Source organism: Sapajus apella, unplaced genomic scaffold (assembly GCF_009761245.1).
Source record: "Sapajus apella isolate SASKATOON/1434 unplaced genomic scaffold, GSC_monkey_1.0 scaffold23, whole genome shotgun sequence".
Lineage (NCBI taxonomy): Eukaryota > Metazoa > Chordata > Mammalia > Primates > Cebidae > Sapajus > Sapajus apella.
This window is the reverse complement of record NW_022436963.1, coordinates 3,504,307-3,519,687: the sequence shown is the minus strand read 5'-3', so window position 1 is coordinate 3,519,687 and position 15,381 is coordinate 3,504,307. Positions and strand designations below refer to the sequence as shown.

At 54.9% G+C, this 15,381-nt stretch overlaps 3 protein-coding genes across 8 annotated transcripts in view; 1 reads left to right on the top strand and 2 right to left on the bottom strand.

Annotated features, from left to right (window-relative positions):
- The window catches only part of ACY1 (aminoacylase 1), a 7,374-nt gene extending 4,159 nt beyond the window's left edge, over positions 1–3,215 (bottom strand). For 2 of the 3 annotated variants that reach the window (XM_032290051.1, XM_032290053.1), the window contains exons 1-2: positions 3,101–3,215; positions 686–797 (exon numbers count right to left, since the gene is read on the bottom strand). In XM_032290051.1, coding sequence (XP_032145942.1) covers positions 686–797; positions 3,101–3,193 — 205 coding nt within the window. In that variant the 5' untranslated portion in view covers positions 3,194–3,215. Of the gene's footprint in view, positions 1–685; positions 798–1,229; positions 1,392–3,100 lie in introns of those variants that run through there. The other variant, XM_032290052.1, reaches the window with a different exon arrangement.
- Positions 3,216–3,281: 66 nt separating this feature from the next.
- On the bottom strand, positions 3,282–10,574 carry ABHD14A (abhydrolase domain containing 14A). Of its 2 annotated transcripts, none has more exons than XM_032290060.1 (5): positions 10,332–10,574; positions 6,411–6,622; positions 6,120–6,235; positions 3,851–4,086; positions 3,282–3,644 (listed from the first exon to the last, which is right to left on the bottom strand). In XM_032290060.1, exons 1-5 carry the CDS (start codon positions 10,401–10,403, stop codon positions 3,462–3,464), a joined length of 819 nt encoding a protein of 272 aa, XP_032145951.1. In that variant the 5' UTR covers positions 10,404–10,574; the 3' UTR covers positions 3,282–3,461. The 2 variants fall into 2 exon arrangements, with proteins under 2 accessions (XP_032145951.1, XP_032145952.1); XM_032290061.1 differs by lacking the exon at positions 10,332–10,574 and adding an exon at positions 8,996–9,464.
- ABHD14B (abhydrolase domain containing 14B) lies at positions 4,020–15,138 on the top strand. 3 transcript variants are annotated; one of them, XM_032290064.1, is made up of 5 exons: positions 4,020–4,102; positions 7,994–8,107; positions 11,915–12,153; positions 13,399–13,640; positions 13,986–15,138. In XM_032290064.1, exons 3-5 carry the CDS (start codon positions 11,943–11,945, stop codon positions 14,163–14,165), a joined length of 633 nt encoding a protein of 210 aa, XP_032145955.1. In that variant the 5' UTR covers positions 4,020–4,102; positions 7,994–8,107; positions 11,915–11,942; the 3' UTR covers positions 14,166–15,138. The 3 variants fall into 3 exon arrangements, with proteins under 3 accessions (XP_032145955.1, XP_032145954.1, XP_032145953.1); XM_032290063.1 differs by lacking the exons at positions 4,020–4,102; positions 7,994–8,107 and adding an exon at positions 9,550–10,272; XM_032290062.1 differs by lacking the exons at positions 4,020–4,102; positions 7,994–8,107 and having other exon boundaries at positions 11,275–12,153.
- The last annotated feature ends 243 nt before the right edge of the window (positions 15,139–15,381 follow it).

The window sequence follows — 15,381 nt, the reverse complement described above, 5'->3', positions numbered from 1 at the left end:
ATCCCACCTCAACCTCTCCCAGGTCCAAGCGATCATCCCACCTCAACTCCCAGGTCCAAGCGATCATCCCACCTCAACTCCCAGGTCCAAGCGATCATCCCACCTCCTCTCCCAGGTCCAAGCGATCATCCCACCTCAACCTCCCACGAAGCTGAGGCTATAGGTGGGCCACCATTCTTGACTAATTTTTGTATTTTTCTGTAGAGACAGAGTCTTGCCATGTTGCCCAGGCCATTCTCGAACTCCTGGGCCCAAGCAATCCGCCAGCCTCAACCTCCTGAAGTGCTGGGATAACAGGCAGGAGCTGCCTCCCAGGCCCTAGCTACCAAGCTTGATTCCCTAAAGGCTGCAGCCTTTGTCCAGCCCCAGTAGGCTTCTGGAGGGCCTCTCCTTCCCCTGTGGCTGCCCCAGGCTTCCCCCACCCCTCCCGCCCTGGGGAGTAAGGTGAAGTTTTTCCTTAAGCAGCTGCCAGGAGTAACCTTTACAGCAGCAGAGCCTCTGGGGAAAGAGTTCCTGTATAACCTGGAGAGGCTGCCTCAGTCCACTGACTTGGGGAATGGCTGGAGGGGGTGGGGAGCTGTTTGGGGCAGCGGAGTGGGGCTCAGCTGGGTGACAGGGGTTGGAGGCTGGTTTAGAGCACAGTCCCCATCCCTTAGGCCCCATCACAGGCTCTGGAACTTCTCACCATAGTCAGGCTTGGGCTGGACGGTGCGGATGCGCAGGTACTGGCGGAAGAGCGTCACGGAGGGGTGCTCCTCCTTGGGATTCTTGCTGGTCATGGCGCTCTGTGTGGCGAGCTGGGGGCAAAGAATGGCTAACTACCCCTCCCAGCCCCTGGACCCGGTGCACTCCTGCACACAGCCCATCCCACGGCAGCTCTCGGATCTCCCACAGAGGGAGGATACCGTGTCTCGGAGCCCCTGTTAAGGAGCACCCATTCTGTTTCAGGCACTGGGCTGTCCGCTTCCAGCATATTTCCTTATTTAATGCCCAAAAGAGTCTCATGAAGTTTGTACTCAGAATGCCCACCTTACAGAGGAGAAAGCTGAGAGGCTCAGAGAGGTTCAAGGACAGCTCAGAGAGTAGCTGAGCCAGGTTTGAACCCAGACTTGTCCTCCCCGCGCCCTCCTAAAAAATAAACAACAACAAAAAACCCAAAACACCTCTTAATTGCCTGGCTTTCAAGCCACGGAGTCCCAGTCCCTCCACCCCTCCCCAGGGCCCCCCACCTCACTCTCCTGTCGCTTGACTCACGCTAGTCCCTCAGCAGCAGCTCCAGACTGTGAAGTGGACTCAGGGTCCTGCGAGGTCGAAGGCTCAGGACCGCCCCGGTCCGCCCCACCACGTGGCCGGGCCCTGATCTCGGGGCGGAGACCGAAGACAGCCAGTGAGGGCCCAGGACACGCCTAACACTCCTGCCCGGGGCCTGCGCCAGGAGCTTAGGACGGTCCAGCCCCCTGACGGCGCCTCTTCCTTCAGCCTCCGGATAGGGCGGGAGGAGAGGAGGCCGCCCCAAGGCTCTCTGATGCAGAGCTGCAAAGCCCTCAGCCTGCCCCCTGCCCTACTCGGCAAGTCTCCAACAGGTCCCCTTTGCTTGCCTCAGCCTCTCGGGGAGGTCCTCCCTGATGCCTTAGCTCCGATCATACTGGTTACTAGCCAATGTCTGTCCACCCCACGCTGTGAGCTCCGCTTCCTGCAAGGTTTGCCCCTGGCCGGCCGAGCCTGGACACCGTGCCAGGAATGAGGATAAATGCATGGACAGGAACACGTGTGATGGTGTGAGCGTGCCACTGCATGTGCAGTCTACCAGTGGGTATGATCGTGTGTGTGACAGTGCGAGATGGTGGCTGGGTGTGATGATGTCACTGTGAGTGGATGTAATTGCGACCCTGGATGACAGTGAGGAAACTCTCTGGCCCTTCTGCAGCCACGGGAGAGGGAGGCTAAACAGGCACAGGTGTCCCACCGGTCCCCTGCAGGCCACAGCTGCAGTTGCCCACTTATGCACGAGCTGCCCTTTGTACTCCCAGCCAGGCCTGCCCTCTGCTCCGGGGGCTGAGTCAGCTTTTGGAAGGGTGAGAGACAAAGACTTCAATCTCTAGGCCAAGGAGGCAGGCTGTGGGGAGGGAGTCTGTCCCAGTTTTCCTGAGAGTTAAGGCTTGGCTGTTCACACATAACATGGGGGAAAGTGGATTTTAACTCAGAACAATGCTGGCTAATTCTTTATTTAGGGATTTTTTTCATACAGAGTCTCACTCTGTCATGTGGCAAATAGACTTTAACTCATAACAATGCTGGCTAATTATTTAGCTATTCATGCGGGCAAATAGACTTTAACTCATAACAATGCTGGCTAAGTATTTTAGCTATTTGTTTTTTTAGTACGGCGTCTCACTCTGTTGCTCAGGCTGGAGTGCAGTGGCTCGTTCTCGGCTCACTGCAAACTCCACCTCCTGGGTTCAAATGATTCTCCTGCCTCAGTCTCCCGAGTAGCTGGGATTACAGGTGCCTGCCACCACACTGGCTATCTTTTGGGTATGTGTATATATATATATATACACACACACACACACACACATATATATATATATATATAGACATTGTTTCATTCTTGTTGCCCAGGAATACAATGGCGTGATCTCGGCTCACTGCAACCTCTGCCTACCAGGTTCAAGCAATCCTCCTGCCTCAGCCTCCTGAGTAGCTGGAACTACAGGTGTGCGCCACCACACCCAGCTAATTTTTGTATTTTTAGTAGAGATGGGGTTTCGTCTTGTTGGCCAGGGGCTGGTCTTGAACTCCTGACCTCAGATGATCCACCTGCCTTGGCCTCTTAAGGTGCTGGGATTACAGATGTAAGCCACTGCACCAAGCCAATGCTAATTCTTAAATCGCATTCCCCACACCCTCTAGGTTCTGACTCCCTCAGCTTGTTGTCCAAACCCTGGATTTCTCACCAATCCCAGTGGTCAAGCAGCACTGTAATACACCCTGCCTCCCACAGCAATCCCCCACCCTTACCCTTATATGGCCAAGTACTCAGTTATCCAGACTCATTCAGTCCTACAGCCACCCTCCAACCTAGGAGTTGCCATCATACCCGTTTTACAGATGACGAAACTGAAGCACGGAGTGGTGAGGCCAGGCACTTAGGAAGTGATGCACTCTTAGCCTTCCTGGGCTGCTGGAGCATCCCCTCCAGCTCCCAGGCCCAAAGTAGTCCCAGACTTGCCTCCCACTCACATCTCTACCGCAGCACACCAGGAAATGGAACCTGTCACTTCCCAAGCAGGACAAATATGCTCTTTTATTATGTCTGTGAGATGAAATGAGAAGTCCTGGCTGGGTCTGACCCTCTGGCCTCTGGCCTCCAATCCCAGGGGCTGTCTCCCTGGTTGGGCGAGGGCGGCAGTCCAGACTGTCCAAATTCAGGCCAGGCTGGGACCAGGGAGTGGGTTAACTCAAGGCAGATGGTCAAGAAAGGCAAGCAGGGCAACGTGGAAGTCTTGCGGCTTATGGAGGTAACAGGCATGGCCTGCATTGCGTAGCTTCACCACGGAGTGGTTGGGCAGGTGGCGGAGCTGCCGCAGTGACTCTCGAGCCAGGATGTAGTCCAGCTCTCCATACAGGATAAGGGTTGGAGTCTGCAGGGCAAGGCAGGGGGCTGTGACCCTGGGGCCTGATGAGTATCTGACCCCCAAGCCACTTCCTAGGAAGCCTTCCCCAAACACCCCAATTCTTTCATCCAAGATCAGGGATAAGGCCATGTCCCTCCAAGTAAGACTTGAGTCCTGAACCCCCGCAAGCCAGGGACAGGGCGCCAGGACCTTTGAGATCCTTCTCCTAGTACCTTCACAGCCCAGAATTGCTCCTGGGTGTAGTTCTGGGTGGAGGTGGGTGCGATGGGCACGAATCCATGTAGCTGGTGGTGGCCTCGCATCAGGAAGGGCAGGGCATAGCGGCCACTCAGCGAGGGGCTCACCAACACGGCATTCTGTACCTCCAGGTCCCGCAGTGCTTGTGCCAGCAGCTCTGCCCGCCCTGCCTCTGTGCTTGCCTCCTTCGAAGGTGCTGAGTTCCCAAAACCTAGGAACAGCAGCAGGTACCAGCTGAGGGGCACTGGGAAGGGGTGCAGGACCTCCTACCCACCACAGTGGGGGAAAAAGTTGGGGACCAGTGGCACTGGCACACACTACCTAAAACTGCCCAGAAGCTATTTTTTGGTAATGTGATACCCCTGTTAGAAAAGCATATCTTGGATGCCAGGCGCAGTGGCTCACGCCTGTAATCCCAGCACTTTGGGAGGCTGAGGTTGGTGGATCACCTGAGATCAGGAGCTTGAGACCAGCCTGGCCAACATGGTGAAACCCCATCTCCACTAAAAATACAAAAGTCAGCCAGGCGTGGTAGTGCACGCTTGTAATCCCAGCTACTCAGGAGGCTGAGACAGGAGAATTGCTTGAACCCAGGAGGCGGAGGTTGCAGTGAGCCCAGATGGCGCCAATGTGCGCCAGCCTGGACAACAAGAGTGAGACTCTGTCTCAGTAAAAAAAAAAAAAAAAAAAAAAAAAAAAAAGAAAAATAAAAGAGAAGCATATCTTGGCCTGGCGAGGTTGCTCATGCCTGTAATCCCAGCACTTTGGGAGGCTGAGGTGGGCAGATCACCTGAGATCAGGAGTTTGAGACCAGCCTGGCCAACATGGAGAAACCCCGTCTCTACTAAAAAATACAAAAATTAGTGGGGTGTGGTGGTGTGCGCCTGTAATCTCAGCTACTTGGGAGGCTGAGATAGGAAGATCACTGGAACCCAGGAGGCGGAGGTTGTAGTGAGCCGAGATCACGCCACTGCACTGCAGCCTGGGCGACAGAGTGAGACTCTGTCTCAACAAAAAAAAAAAAGGAAAAAGAAAAGCACATTTTTCATTCATCATAATATTAGCAAAGTGAAAAAGACTGAAATAATACCCAGTGTTGTGGAAGACATGGGGAAATGGGCACTTTCATACATGACAGACGGCAGGATAAATCCATACAGCCTTTTGAGAGGGTAGGCAGTAGTTATCTAAATTTAAAAATGCGCTTCTTTGGGCCATCAATTGTCTTCAGTAGCTACCCTAGAGAAATTATTGCTTACATGCTCAAAGAAGCATGTCCAAGGATGCTTCAGCTGCATTGCTTGAGCATTCTGCCAGTAGAGAAATGGCTGGATAAAGCCCGTCCATCCTTCCTGTGGCACACACTGCAGGGTTAACACTAGAGAGGGAGGTTTGCAGGGACATGCAGGATCCTCAAGACATGGTATAGGGGGAGAAAACCAAGCTGCAGATGGATGCGCTAAGCAGGCAGGACACCAATCATGTTTACAGCCCCCACCAGACAAGCCTCCATATTGAGTGGGAATACCCAGAAGAGGGTGCAGCATCCCCTAAACTTCTTAGAGAGGGAGAGAAATGTGGCATTGGTCTCTGAAAACTTTGCTAGTTTTTCGATTTTTTTCATCCTCTATGACTCGATGACATTTTTTGCTTTTTCTAATGACAAGAATGACAGCATAAATCATTTGTGTACTTAAAAACACAAAAAGCTTTATAGTTTGTCATGGAAAGTATACTGCTTGGCTGGGTGCAGTGGTTCACACCTGTAATCCCAGCATTTTGGGAGGCCGAGGTGATTGGATCGTCTGAGGTCAGGATTTTGAGACCAGCTTGGCCAGCATGGTGAAACTCCTTCTCTACTAAAAATACAAAAATTAGCTAGGCATGGTGGCAGGCACCTGTAATCCCAGCTACTTGGAAGCTGAGGCAGGAGAATCACTTGAACCTGGGAGGTGGAGGTTGCAGTGAGATTATGCCATTGGACTCCAGCCTGGGCAACAGAGGGAGATTTTTCTCCCAAAAAAAAAAAAAAAAAAGAAAAAAAGAAGAGAGTACACTGCTTGTGAAGTGAGTCACATTTCTATTTTCTCTGTGTCCTACAATTCACACTGTAGTTTTCGTGGTAGAAAATAAAAACACAGACTTTTTCATAGTGCCACCTTATGCTGTGACCTGCCACTGCTTGTCCAGACACTGGGTCTTAGGGCTTAGATCTTCCTTAGATGAAGGGGTGGGGGTGCTCACCTGGAAGGTCAAGGGCCACGGCCCGGTAGCCCCTCTGCGACAGCAGCTGCAGTGTGCCCAGCTGCTCCCACGTGTTCGAGTTAAAGGCCTTTCCATGAAGCAGCACCACCTGCACCCTGCAGGCACACAGGGGAATGTGTGTGCTGAGGACCTGGTGGAGCCTGCCTTTCTTCTTCCTAGCCTTCTCCCATTGCCCTCCCAGGCCCTGAGCACCCTGAGTATAATGGGGGTCTGACACAGGGACTCCCCTTGGGCCTAGTCTGTCCACTAGACCCTTGGGAGAGCACCTACCTGCGTGCCCGGTTGAGTGGGAGCACCTCGCGGTAAAAGATGGGGGAGTTGCCAGGGGTGAGACCAGCCAGGACTGTGACATTGGGGTCTCCCCAGAGCCAAGAAGTCTGCTTGAGGGGGCCCGGCAGCCCCACATACAGTAGGAGCATGAGCAGCAGACCCAGGCCCAGCAGGGCTACCTGGGACCGGCTCATGGAGGTCTGTACCACAGTCTGGAGGAGTAGAGGAGAGGGAAAAGAGGCTGGGACTGCACCCCTACAAAGGCCCCTGGACCCCATCCCAAATCCCCACCCAGAGTCCCCAGCTCTAGCCCTTGCCCTTTCCCTTGCTCTGGGAAAAGGTCTGGGGTTTCACACCTAACTACTCCACATGCCAGGGCAAAGGCTCAGATACTTCACAGTATGAGGAAGTGCATGTGAGCTGTCCCATGGCACACAGCATGCTCCGTGACTGCCACCATCACGGCATCAGTTGAAACCACTATGGTTCATCGAGTGCTTATGACAGCAGGCCCTGAGTATGGCCCTTCACATACAAGGTTCTTTTCCACCAAGAATGCTGGGGAGCAGATGTGATTATAGGTCTCTTATAGGCGAGGAGATAGAGGCTCAGAGAGGTACATTCTCTTGCCCAAAGTGTCAGGTAGCAAGTGGGGGCATTGGGGTTTGAACCTAAGACTGGCCTTCTAACTACCAGGCCACACTCGGATTGCCAAGGAGGAACCTGTAGAGCTGGGAGGTGATGGATGAACTGGAGCCTTGCTGGTGGAAAAAGTGGTGAGGGCTATCAAAGGAGAAAGACGAAGTGCAGAGGGACTTCCCACCTGAGGGCATGTTTAGAAATGGTGCTTTTCATCTCACTGCATTTAATACTGCTAAAATCAGAATGTGCTTTACAATCACATTATAACTAACAGTCTACCCCAGCTGTTTTGAAGAGGCTCACAGAGAATGTCTGTGATAGAGGAAAATGCTGAGGAGTGAGGGGCTGCAGGGCCAGGGAGGAGTGTGGTACACCTAGAAACGAAAAGTGCGGTGTGGAGTTTGGAGAGATGAATGCTGCCTGCCACTCCCCATCCCACACACAGCCAGCTTCCGGCCAAATGACCTGCTTCATGGACTCCTTCAGTTTGGGGTCTGTGCCACCCCAGCAGACAGCCTTTAGGACCCAGGACTCAAATAGGGCAGGCCTTTGAGACCGCCACTTCCTGGCATGTGTCTTCAGTTTGTCGGTAAAATGGGATAACCTCATGGTTACCCTCCCAAGCTTCCTGTGAGATTTAGATAATACCGTGGGCGGGAAGAGGGCTGTTCCTGTCATTTCTTGGGCCTAGGATAAGCACGCTTGCTTCGTTCGGGGAGTCCAGCAAACACATCTTTACTGAATGCCAATTGGGCGCCTGCCCGAGCTAGGAGCCAGGGGCCTGTCTTGGGCCCTACTCATCCCTCCGGGATGTTTTGGGGATGTTTCCCGAGCCCGCATCCCCAGGCTCCGGGGTCGGGGGTTTGTGGTTGGCAGCCTCTCTGGTGTTTCTGAAAAACCAGGACCTAGTGGAGGAAGGGCGGGTTCCTGTTTTCTTCCAGACCACGAACAACCTCGGATGTGTATCTCCAACGGGCGTTAGCCCAGGTTCCCGCCGAGCGTGAGGGACCTTTCCTTGCTGTCCACCCGGGGCGCCCCCGCGCTTCTCCAAGGAGGTAAGGGCGGGGCTTAGGTTGTTGCCTTGGCAACCCAGGTTGCCAGCAGTACTAGGCAATTGTGGCGGACCTGCAGCCGGCTGCCTTTGGAGATATGCGGGGGCAGGGTAAACGGTGCCCGCGTTAGGTCATTGGAATATGCGTGGAGAATGACACCCAAGTGCACACACACACAAAGACGAGTCATGCCCCCACACGCTTTCTTTTGTACAAGCTATTCCCTGCACGTACATGCAGCCTCCTTGTACATGCAGCTTCCTTGCACACACACTGGCCCGTGTGCAGTCAATCCCTTGTAATGAATGATACCCTCGAAATCACCTAAGCAGTCAGGCAACAGGAAGGCAGACAGACTGATGGAGACGCACACTTTCAAAACCACAGAAATACTCAAGCACTCAAGCACTGTCATACGCACAATCGTAAGACTACACTCTCACACAAGAAAGACACACAAGAAAGACACATGCACAGGAAGGCAGACACACACACTCACCAACCCCCAGAAATGCACACATACGCAGACAGGTAGACACATACCCTTAAAGTCACACGCACAAAGAAATACTCTCAGAAGACCCACACTGACACAAGCAGGCAGACATCGACCAACACACGCCCCAATATAAGCGCGCAGAAACACACCCTGACGGATACCACACAGGCACATGAGCGTACACATACATACTCCCAGACCCTCAAGAACGCACGCAGACCCTGCGCGCGCACACAACACGCGCGCACACATAACACGCGCGCACACGAACACTCGCGGCCCCAGCGCGCGCTTCTTCCGCGGGACTCTGCCCCGGAGAGCCGGGGCAAGGGGCGGGGTAAAGATGGCCCGCCCCCGGGCCACCGGCCGGCCTCCCTCCCGGGGACACTCACCGGGCCAAGCGGGAGGAGGGGGCGGGCCCCGCCCAGGCGGAACCAGCAGCCGCACAGCGCCCCGACCATGGCTGCCTTCGCGGCTCCGCGGGCCGCTCCCGCTCTAGGCGTTCGGGAGCGCGGCCACCGAGGCGCGCTTGCGCACTCCGCAGCCGCCGGCCTTCCGCCCAGTTGCCGAGTCGCCTGCGCCGAGTGGATGCTGGGGGCAGAACCCCAACTCTCTCTGGCCCACCGCCCGCCCGGATTTTTGGAATTGTTTTTGACCTGAGGGCCGGTGGGGAGCCAGGTGGCTTCTTCCCAGCGGAACGTCTCCACCCTCGCTCAGTTCTCTGGCCTGTATAATGGAGTTAAGGATAAAACCCACCGCCCAGGGTTGTCCTAGGTTCTTAGGGACGGGTCAAGCCTCAGAACGGTGTCTGGAGCAGAGGCCTCGTAGTGTAAATGCCAGATATTGTTATGCAGCAGCTCCAGGTCTTGGCCCAGCTACTTTCCTGACTTCTACCCACTCCACCCCACACCACCCCGCCCCGACGCACGCCCCGACGCACACCCACGGTCAGAGCCTGGGCTGGCCTCTGGGCTCCTTCAGGTCTACTCTTGGCATCTGCCCTGGTTGGCGATACGTTACCAACGTCTGGCCTGTCCCAGGCCCAAGGCTCTGCGTGGCGACCGGGCCCAGCACAGGGAGGCTGTGCAGAGCGTGGAGTTTACTCCTTATTGGTACCCTGCAGAGGTCGGCAACATCTGACCCGCTCTACAGGCAGGAAACAGGCTCGGAGGCATTGGGAAAACGACCAAGGCCACTTGGCTGGACACTGGCGGAGCTCCTCACTCAAACCTGTCGGGCTTCAACTCCGTGCCAGGCGCACAACTCCGTGCCAGGCCGTCAACTTGCCCTGGGCAGTTCTGGCTGGGGGATGAGGGGGATGGGGAGCAGGAAGAGAGCAGCAAGGATGCTATCCAGAAGGACTTTCCTCTTCAGACCGCTCCATGTCATTGTGGGGCTGGTAGCTGAGGAGTTCGAGACCGTGCTCAGCACTGCGTTTGGGGCATGTGGGACCGAGAGGCTTGGGGAAACTGAGGCCGCTGTGAGAACGACAGTTTAGCAGCGACTATAGACCCTGCGAGCTTGTGGCCACAAGAGGGCGTCCGGGAGTACGACGCAGTCCCCGCCCCCGTTGGTTAGGGCCCGACCTCTTCCCGAGTTTCTCCTCCGGCCCCGTCCACTGCCAGCACTCGCCTGCCTCCCTTCTGCTCGAGTCCACGCAGCTCCCCAGGTACCCGCCCTGCGCTCCTGACTTTTTCTTCTCTCCAGTCAAAACCCAACCCCACCTACCCCAAATCTTCCTTTCTCGGATTCCTGGGTCCTCTCCTTCAGGGTTGCCACCCTTCCCTCTCCGTGCTCCATTCCAGACCTAGCAAGCCAGAACGGTGGTCCGCGGAAGGAACCTGACCGCGAGGTCAACGCGTTGGGCCCCAGATGGCAGCGCGTTGAGCACCCTGCGTCCCAGGCGGGTCGCCTTAACTATGGGCGCTTCGGTTTCCGCCTCTAGGAAATGGGCTTTCAGGTGTGGAGGCGCGCGCCTGTGGTTCCAGCTCTTGGGGGTTGAGGCTGGAGGATCACTTGAGCCCAGGAAGGTCAAGGTTGCAGTGAGCCATGATTGCACCACTGCATTCCAGCCTGAGCGACAGAGCAAGATCCCTTCTCTTAAAAAAAAAAAAAAAAAAAAAAAAAGATGAAGAAAATGGGCTTTTAGTCTGGGCGCAGTGGCTCACGCCTGTAAACCCAGCATTTTGGGAAGCCAAGGTGGGCGGATTACTTGAAGTCAGGAGTTCCAGACCAGCCTGGCCAACAGGACGCGACCCCGTCTCTACTAAAAATACAAAAATTAAGCCGGGCGCGGTGGCTCACGCCTGTAATCCCAGCACTTTGGGAGGCTGAGGCGGGTGGATCACGAGGTCAAGAGATCGAGACCATCCTGGTCAACATGGTGAAACCCCGTCTCTGCTAAAAATACAAAAAATTAGCTGGGCATGGTGGCGCGTGCCTGTAGTCCCGGCTGAGGCAGGAGAATTGCCTGAACCCAGGAGGCGGAGGTTGCGGTTAGCCGAGATCGTGCCATTGCACTCCAGCCTGGGTAACAAGAGCGAAACTCCGTCTCAAAAAAAAAAAAAAAAAAAAAAAAAATACAAAAATTAGCCGGGCATGGTAAACCCAGCTACTCAGGAAGCTGAGGCAGGAGAATCGCTTGAATCCAGGAGGTGGAGGTTGCAGTGAGCTGAGATCATGCCACTGCACTCCAGCCTGGGCAACAAGAGTTTCCAAAAAAGAAAAAGAAAATGGGTTTTTTTTTACCTCAATTTGGGCTCCCTCTGGTCTGCGTTGCCAACCCACGACCTGTAAACCTGTAACTTACTGTTGAAGTACCAGAGTGGGTACTTACTGCTGATTGAGCAGTGACCCCTTCCTACATGGTAGGCATGGCACATACATCGCCTTATTTAATACTGTCAACTGCCTGTGACCTAGTGCTATTGAATTATCCCCATTTCTAGAAAAGGATAATAACAATGAGAATAAGAATGGTAATCGAAATGGGGGCCCCACATATTGAGTTTTTACAGCAGGCACCCCCACTGATGATTTTTTTCGTAAACTTCCTAATTTTTGAGGTTGGCTTTATTGTTCCCATATTTCAGATCAAGAAGCTGAGGCCCAGGGTTACACAATAAAGTGAATGGCAGGGGCAGAAATAACATCTATCCTCCTGAGCCCAAAGCATGTTCCTAAAGTTCTGGAAGCCTCCTGGAGGCTTCCTTGCTGGTCCTGTGGGACCCCCACCCTGTCTCTGGCAGCCTCCCTTCTCCTCCTGGGCAGGGTGTTCTCTGGCCCCTCATCATCATGGCTTTGAATCACAGGCCCTACACCAGCACAGCAGCGGCAGGCATGGCGGCAAGCGTGGAGCAGCGTGAGGGCACCATTCAGGTGCAGGGCCAGGGTCTCTTCTTCCGAGAGGCCCGGCCTGGCATCGGGCAGGCTCGCTTCTCTGTACTGCTGCTGCATGGTATCCGCTTCTCCTCCGAGACCTGGCAGAACCTGGGTACACTGCGCAGGCTGGCCCAGGCTGGCTACCAGGCTGTGGCCATTGACCTCCCAGGTACTTAAGGGGCAGGCTTCTGGGCAGGGGTTGGGGAGTCTCATCAGGGACCCACAGGTGGGGGGTATAGGATCGGGAGGACCCAGCCAGGCTGGGCCCTGAGCTTGACAGAGTTTGGTCAATCACACTGCAAGGGCCTCTGAGCAGTCTTGATCCACATGTGGTCCTGACCACCCAGCTGCTCCTCACTGTTACCTGGGCAGTGTCTCAGTGTCTCTGAGCCTCTGTTTCCTCATCTGTAATGGGAAGAAAACCACACTCATGTTTGGGTCTGGCTCTAATGAGAACGGAATGAGCTAATCCATGTGAGTATGTGGCTAGTACCTGACACAGAGTAATGGGTGCTCAGCAAACTGGAAGTAAAATATTTTGACTGTGTCATAACCATAGGCTTTTGGAAAGCCCTAAGGAGTGAGACCTGAGTCTTCTGAAGCCTTGGGATATGAGGCAGGGCCTGGTGGGTGGCTAGGCCCCCAGTTGTGATCCCACATGCAAAGCCCTGAGCTGGGTTCCAGGGGAGGTAGGGTCAGTGCCCAGACTGCCTGTCAACCCAGACGGCTGGGTCCCAACCCTTGGTGCCAGGGGCAGCCTGGCTGGTCCAATCCCCTCATGCTAGGGATGGTATGGTTTCCACAGGGCTCAAGGGCAGGCCTCCAGCCCAGGCAGGATTGTTGCCAACAGTGAGTTGGCTTGAGCTTCAGGGTGAAGGTCTGGAGCTAATCTTGTTGGTGAAGACTGAATGAATGGAGGAGGAGCTATGAGTGCAGAACCTGCCCCTCAGCCACTATCCTTCAGGAGCCTCTCCTGTGCCAATCCAGGGCCAGCTGCTTTTCACGCAGTTAATTTTCACAGTAATCTTAAATGGCAGATACTTTTGTTTTCTCCCTTTAACAGACGGGGAAACTGAGCAGCTGAGAGAGGACGGAGGGAACCCACCCAAGGTCACATAGACAGGAGATGCAGAATTGGGTTCTGGACCCAGACTTATTGTGCTTCACAGCTTGATTCTCTCCAGGACACTTACTGCTGGGGAGACGGGCACAGACGTGGAGAGAAATGCCTCATGCTTGGCACAGATAGGATAGAGTGAGGCTACTGTAGGAATAAACGTGGGCACACTGGATGTTATAGGAACCTGGCCACAGAGAAAGTGATCTAGGAGGGCTTCCTGGAGAGAGGGACCATCTCCCTTGTTTTGCCATTCACTGCTCTGGTCTTGTCTTTTCCACACTTTGATCCCTGCAGGTCTGGGGCACTCCAAGGAAGCAGCAGCCCCTGCCCCTATTGGGGAGCTGGCTCCTGGGAGCTTCTTGGCAGCTGTGGTGGATGCCTTGGAGCTGGGCTCCCCAGTTGTGATCAGTCCGTCACTGAGTGGCATGTACTCCCTGCCCTTCCTGACGGCCCCTGGCTCCCAGCTCCGGGGCTATGTGCCAGTGGCCCCCATCTGCACTGACAAAATCAATGCTGCCAACTATGCCAGTGTGAAGGTACCCTTGTGTGGGAGGCTGAGGTGTCCCTGCCAGGAGCAAGGAGCAAGGAAGGGTGCATTCCTGGGCCTTCCTTATCTGGGGGCTGGGTAACCAAGGGGCGTCTTCTGGGAGGAGCTGGCCGCCCAACTCCACCCTTTTGGTTTACTCAGCAAGCTACTGTGCCGAGCCCTGTGCTAAATTGTTTACTGGGGCAAACACCAATCTGTGCCACCATGCAGTGGGCCAGCTTGTCTCTCTCCCTTATATGGGGTAGTCCCAGGGAGAGACTGAAGTGGTGGGGAAGACTGGAGCTGACATGGCAGGTCCCTGTTGACTCTGCCCCCCACCCTTCTTTCCTCTCAGACTCCGGCTCTGATTGTATATGGAGACCAGGACCCCATGGGTCAGACCAGCTTTGAGCACCTGAAGCACCTGCCCAACCACCGAGTGCTGATCATGAAGGGGGCGGGGCACCCCTGTTACCTGGACAAACCGGAGGAGTGGCATACGGGGCTGCTAGACTTCCTGCAGGGGCTGGAGTGAAGCACAGCACTGCTGCAGGGGGTGGGCTGCTTGCCTGCTCTGATCTCTCTCTCTCTTCTCTCTCTCTTTCACACACACACACCACACGCCCTCTCTTCTCTCATGGGCTCTGGCCCATGCACATGCAACAGGTGCGTCTGTCTATATGTCTGGGTTCTTGTCTTTTGTAGTCTGTTTGTCTTTTCTGTTTCTTTCTTTTGCAGTAATAGACTGAGGAGGTAAAATCAAGAGAAAGAAACCTCAGGAATCAAGGAACATAATCCGGTGGAGGGTAATCCTTTAGCTATGCTTCTCCTATTCTTCCACTTTCCTGCCTAGCTTTTACTCCTTCCTCTGCCCTTCCCAGCCTTCCCCTGCCACCCCTCCTCCTTCTGCAAATGCCCTGCAGGCCAGCCGTTCCCCCAACACCCACTTCCCCACATACATACATGCCCACATGCACGCTTACATGTTTAGAGCCATCCATGTTCCCCAATATGACCCTTCGCTTGAGAGCAGCTGCATAGGTACATGTAACTCTGGACCCACATGCACCTTCTCATGTGCAGCTGTGCATATATACACATGCATACTTGAGGGGGTGTTTCCGTAGTGTAGTGGTTATCACGTTCGCCTAACACATGCATACTTGAGCCTCCAAAGAAGCACTTGCACACATGAGCACTTCTAACCATGGCTGGGGAGGTGGGGACCCCATGGGTCAGCCCTTGCAGGAGACCCTTTTGAAAGGCTTAGGGTGTGGCCAGCCCTGAAAGCTACTCAGCCACAGGTTTCAGCTGGCCCCAGGCCAGAAGTGGCCCCCAGAAAGGGAGGGCCACCGCTCTGTCCCCTTGCTTTTACCCTTCCTTCTGGGTGCTCTGCATCTCCCCAAGCTACCAAGCCTGAGGCTTCTCAGCGAAGCTTGATTCCTGCTCTGAGGCTTGAGGGGTGGGAGCCAGAGTGGAGGTCGGTGAAATAAAGTGATGCAATTAGATCTCACCGGCTCCTGCGTCTAAAAAGCGCCGCCCCTCCCCCATCCCTGGGACCAACAGTGCGGGCCCCTCCCCCACTCCGGCAGGACCAGATGGTCCCCCTGCCCTTTGTCCACCAGGCCAGATGGAAAGGAAGGGAGATTGGATTCCCCTCCCCACCCACACATACCCAGGTGCCAAGAGACTCAGCTGCGGGGGGAGGTGGAGGTCAGTGGGACCAGGCTGAGCCGATTATGGAGGAGAGG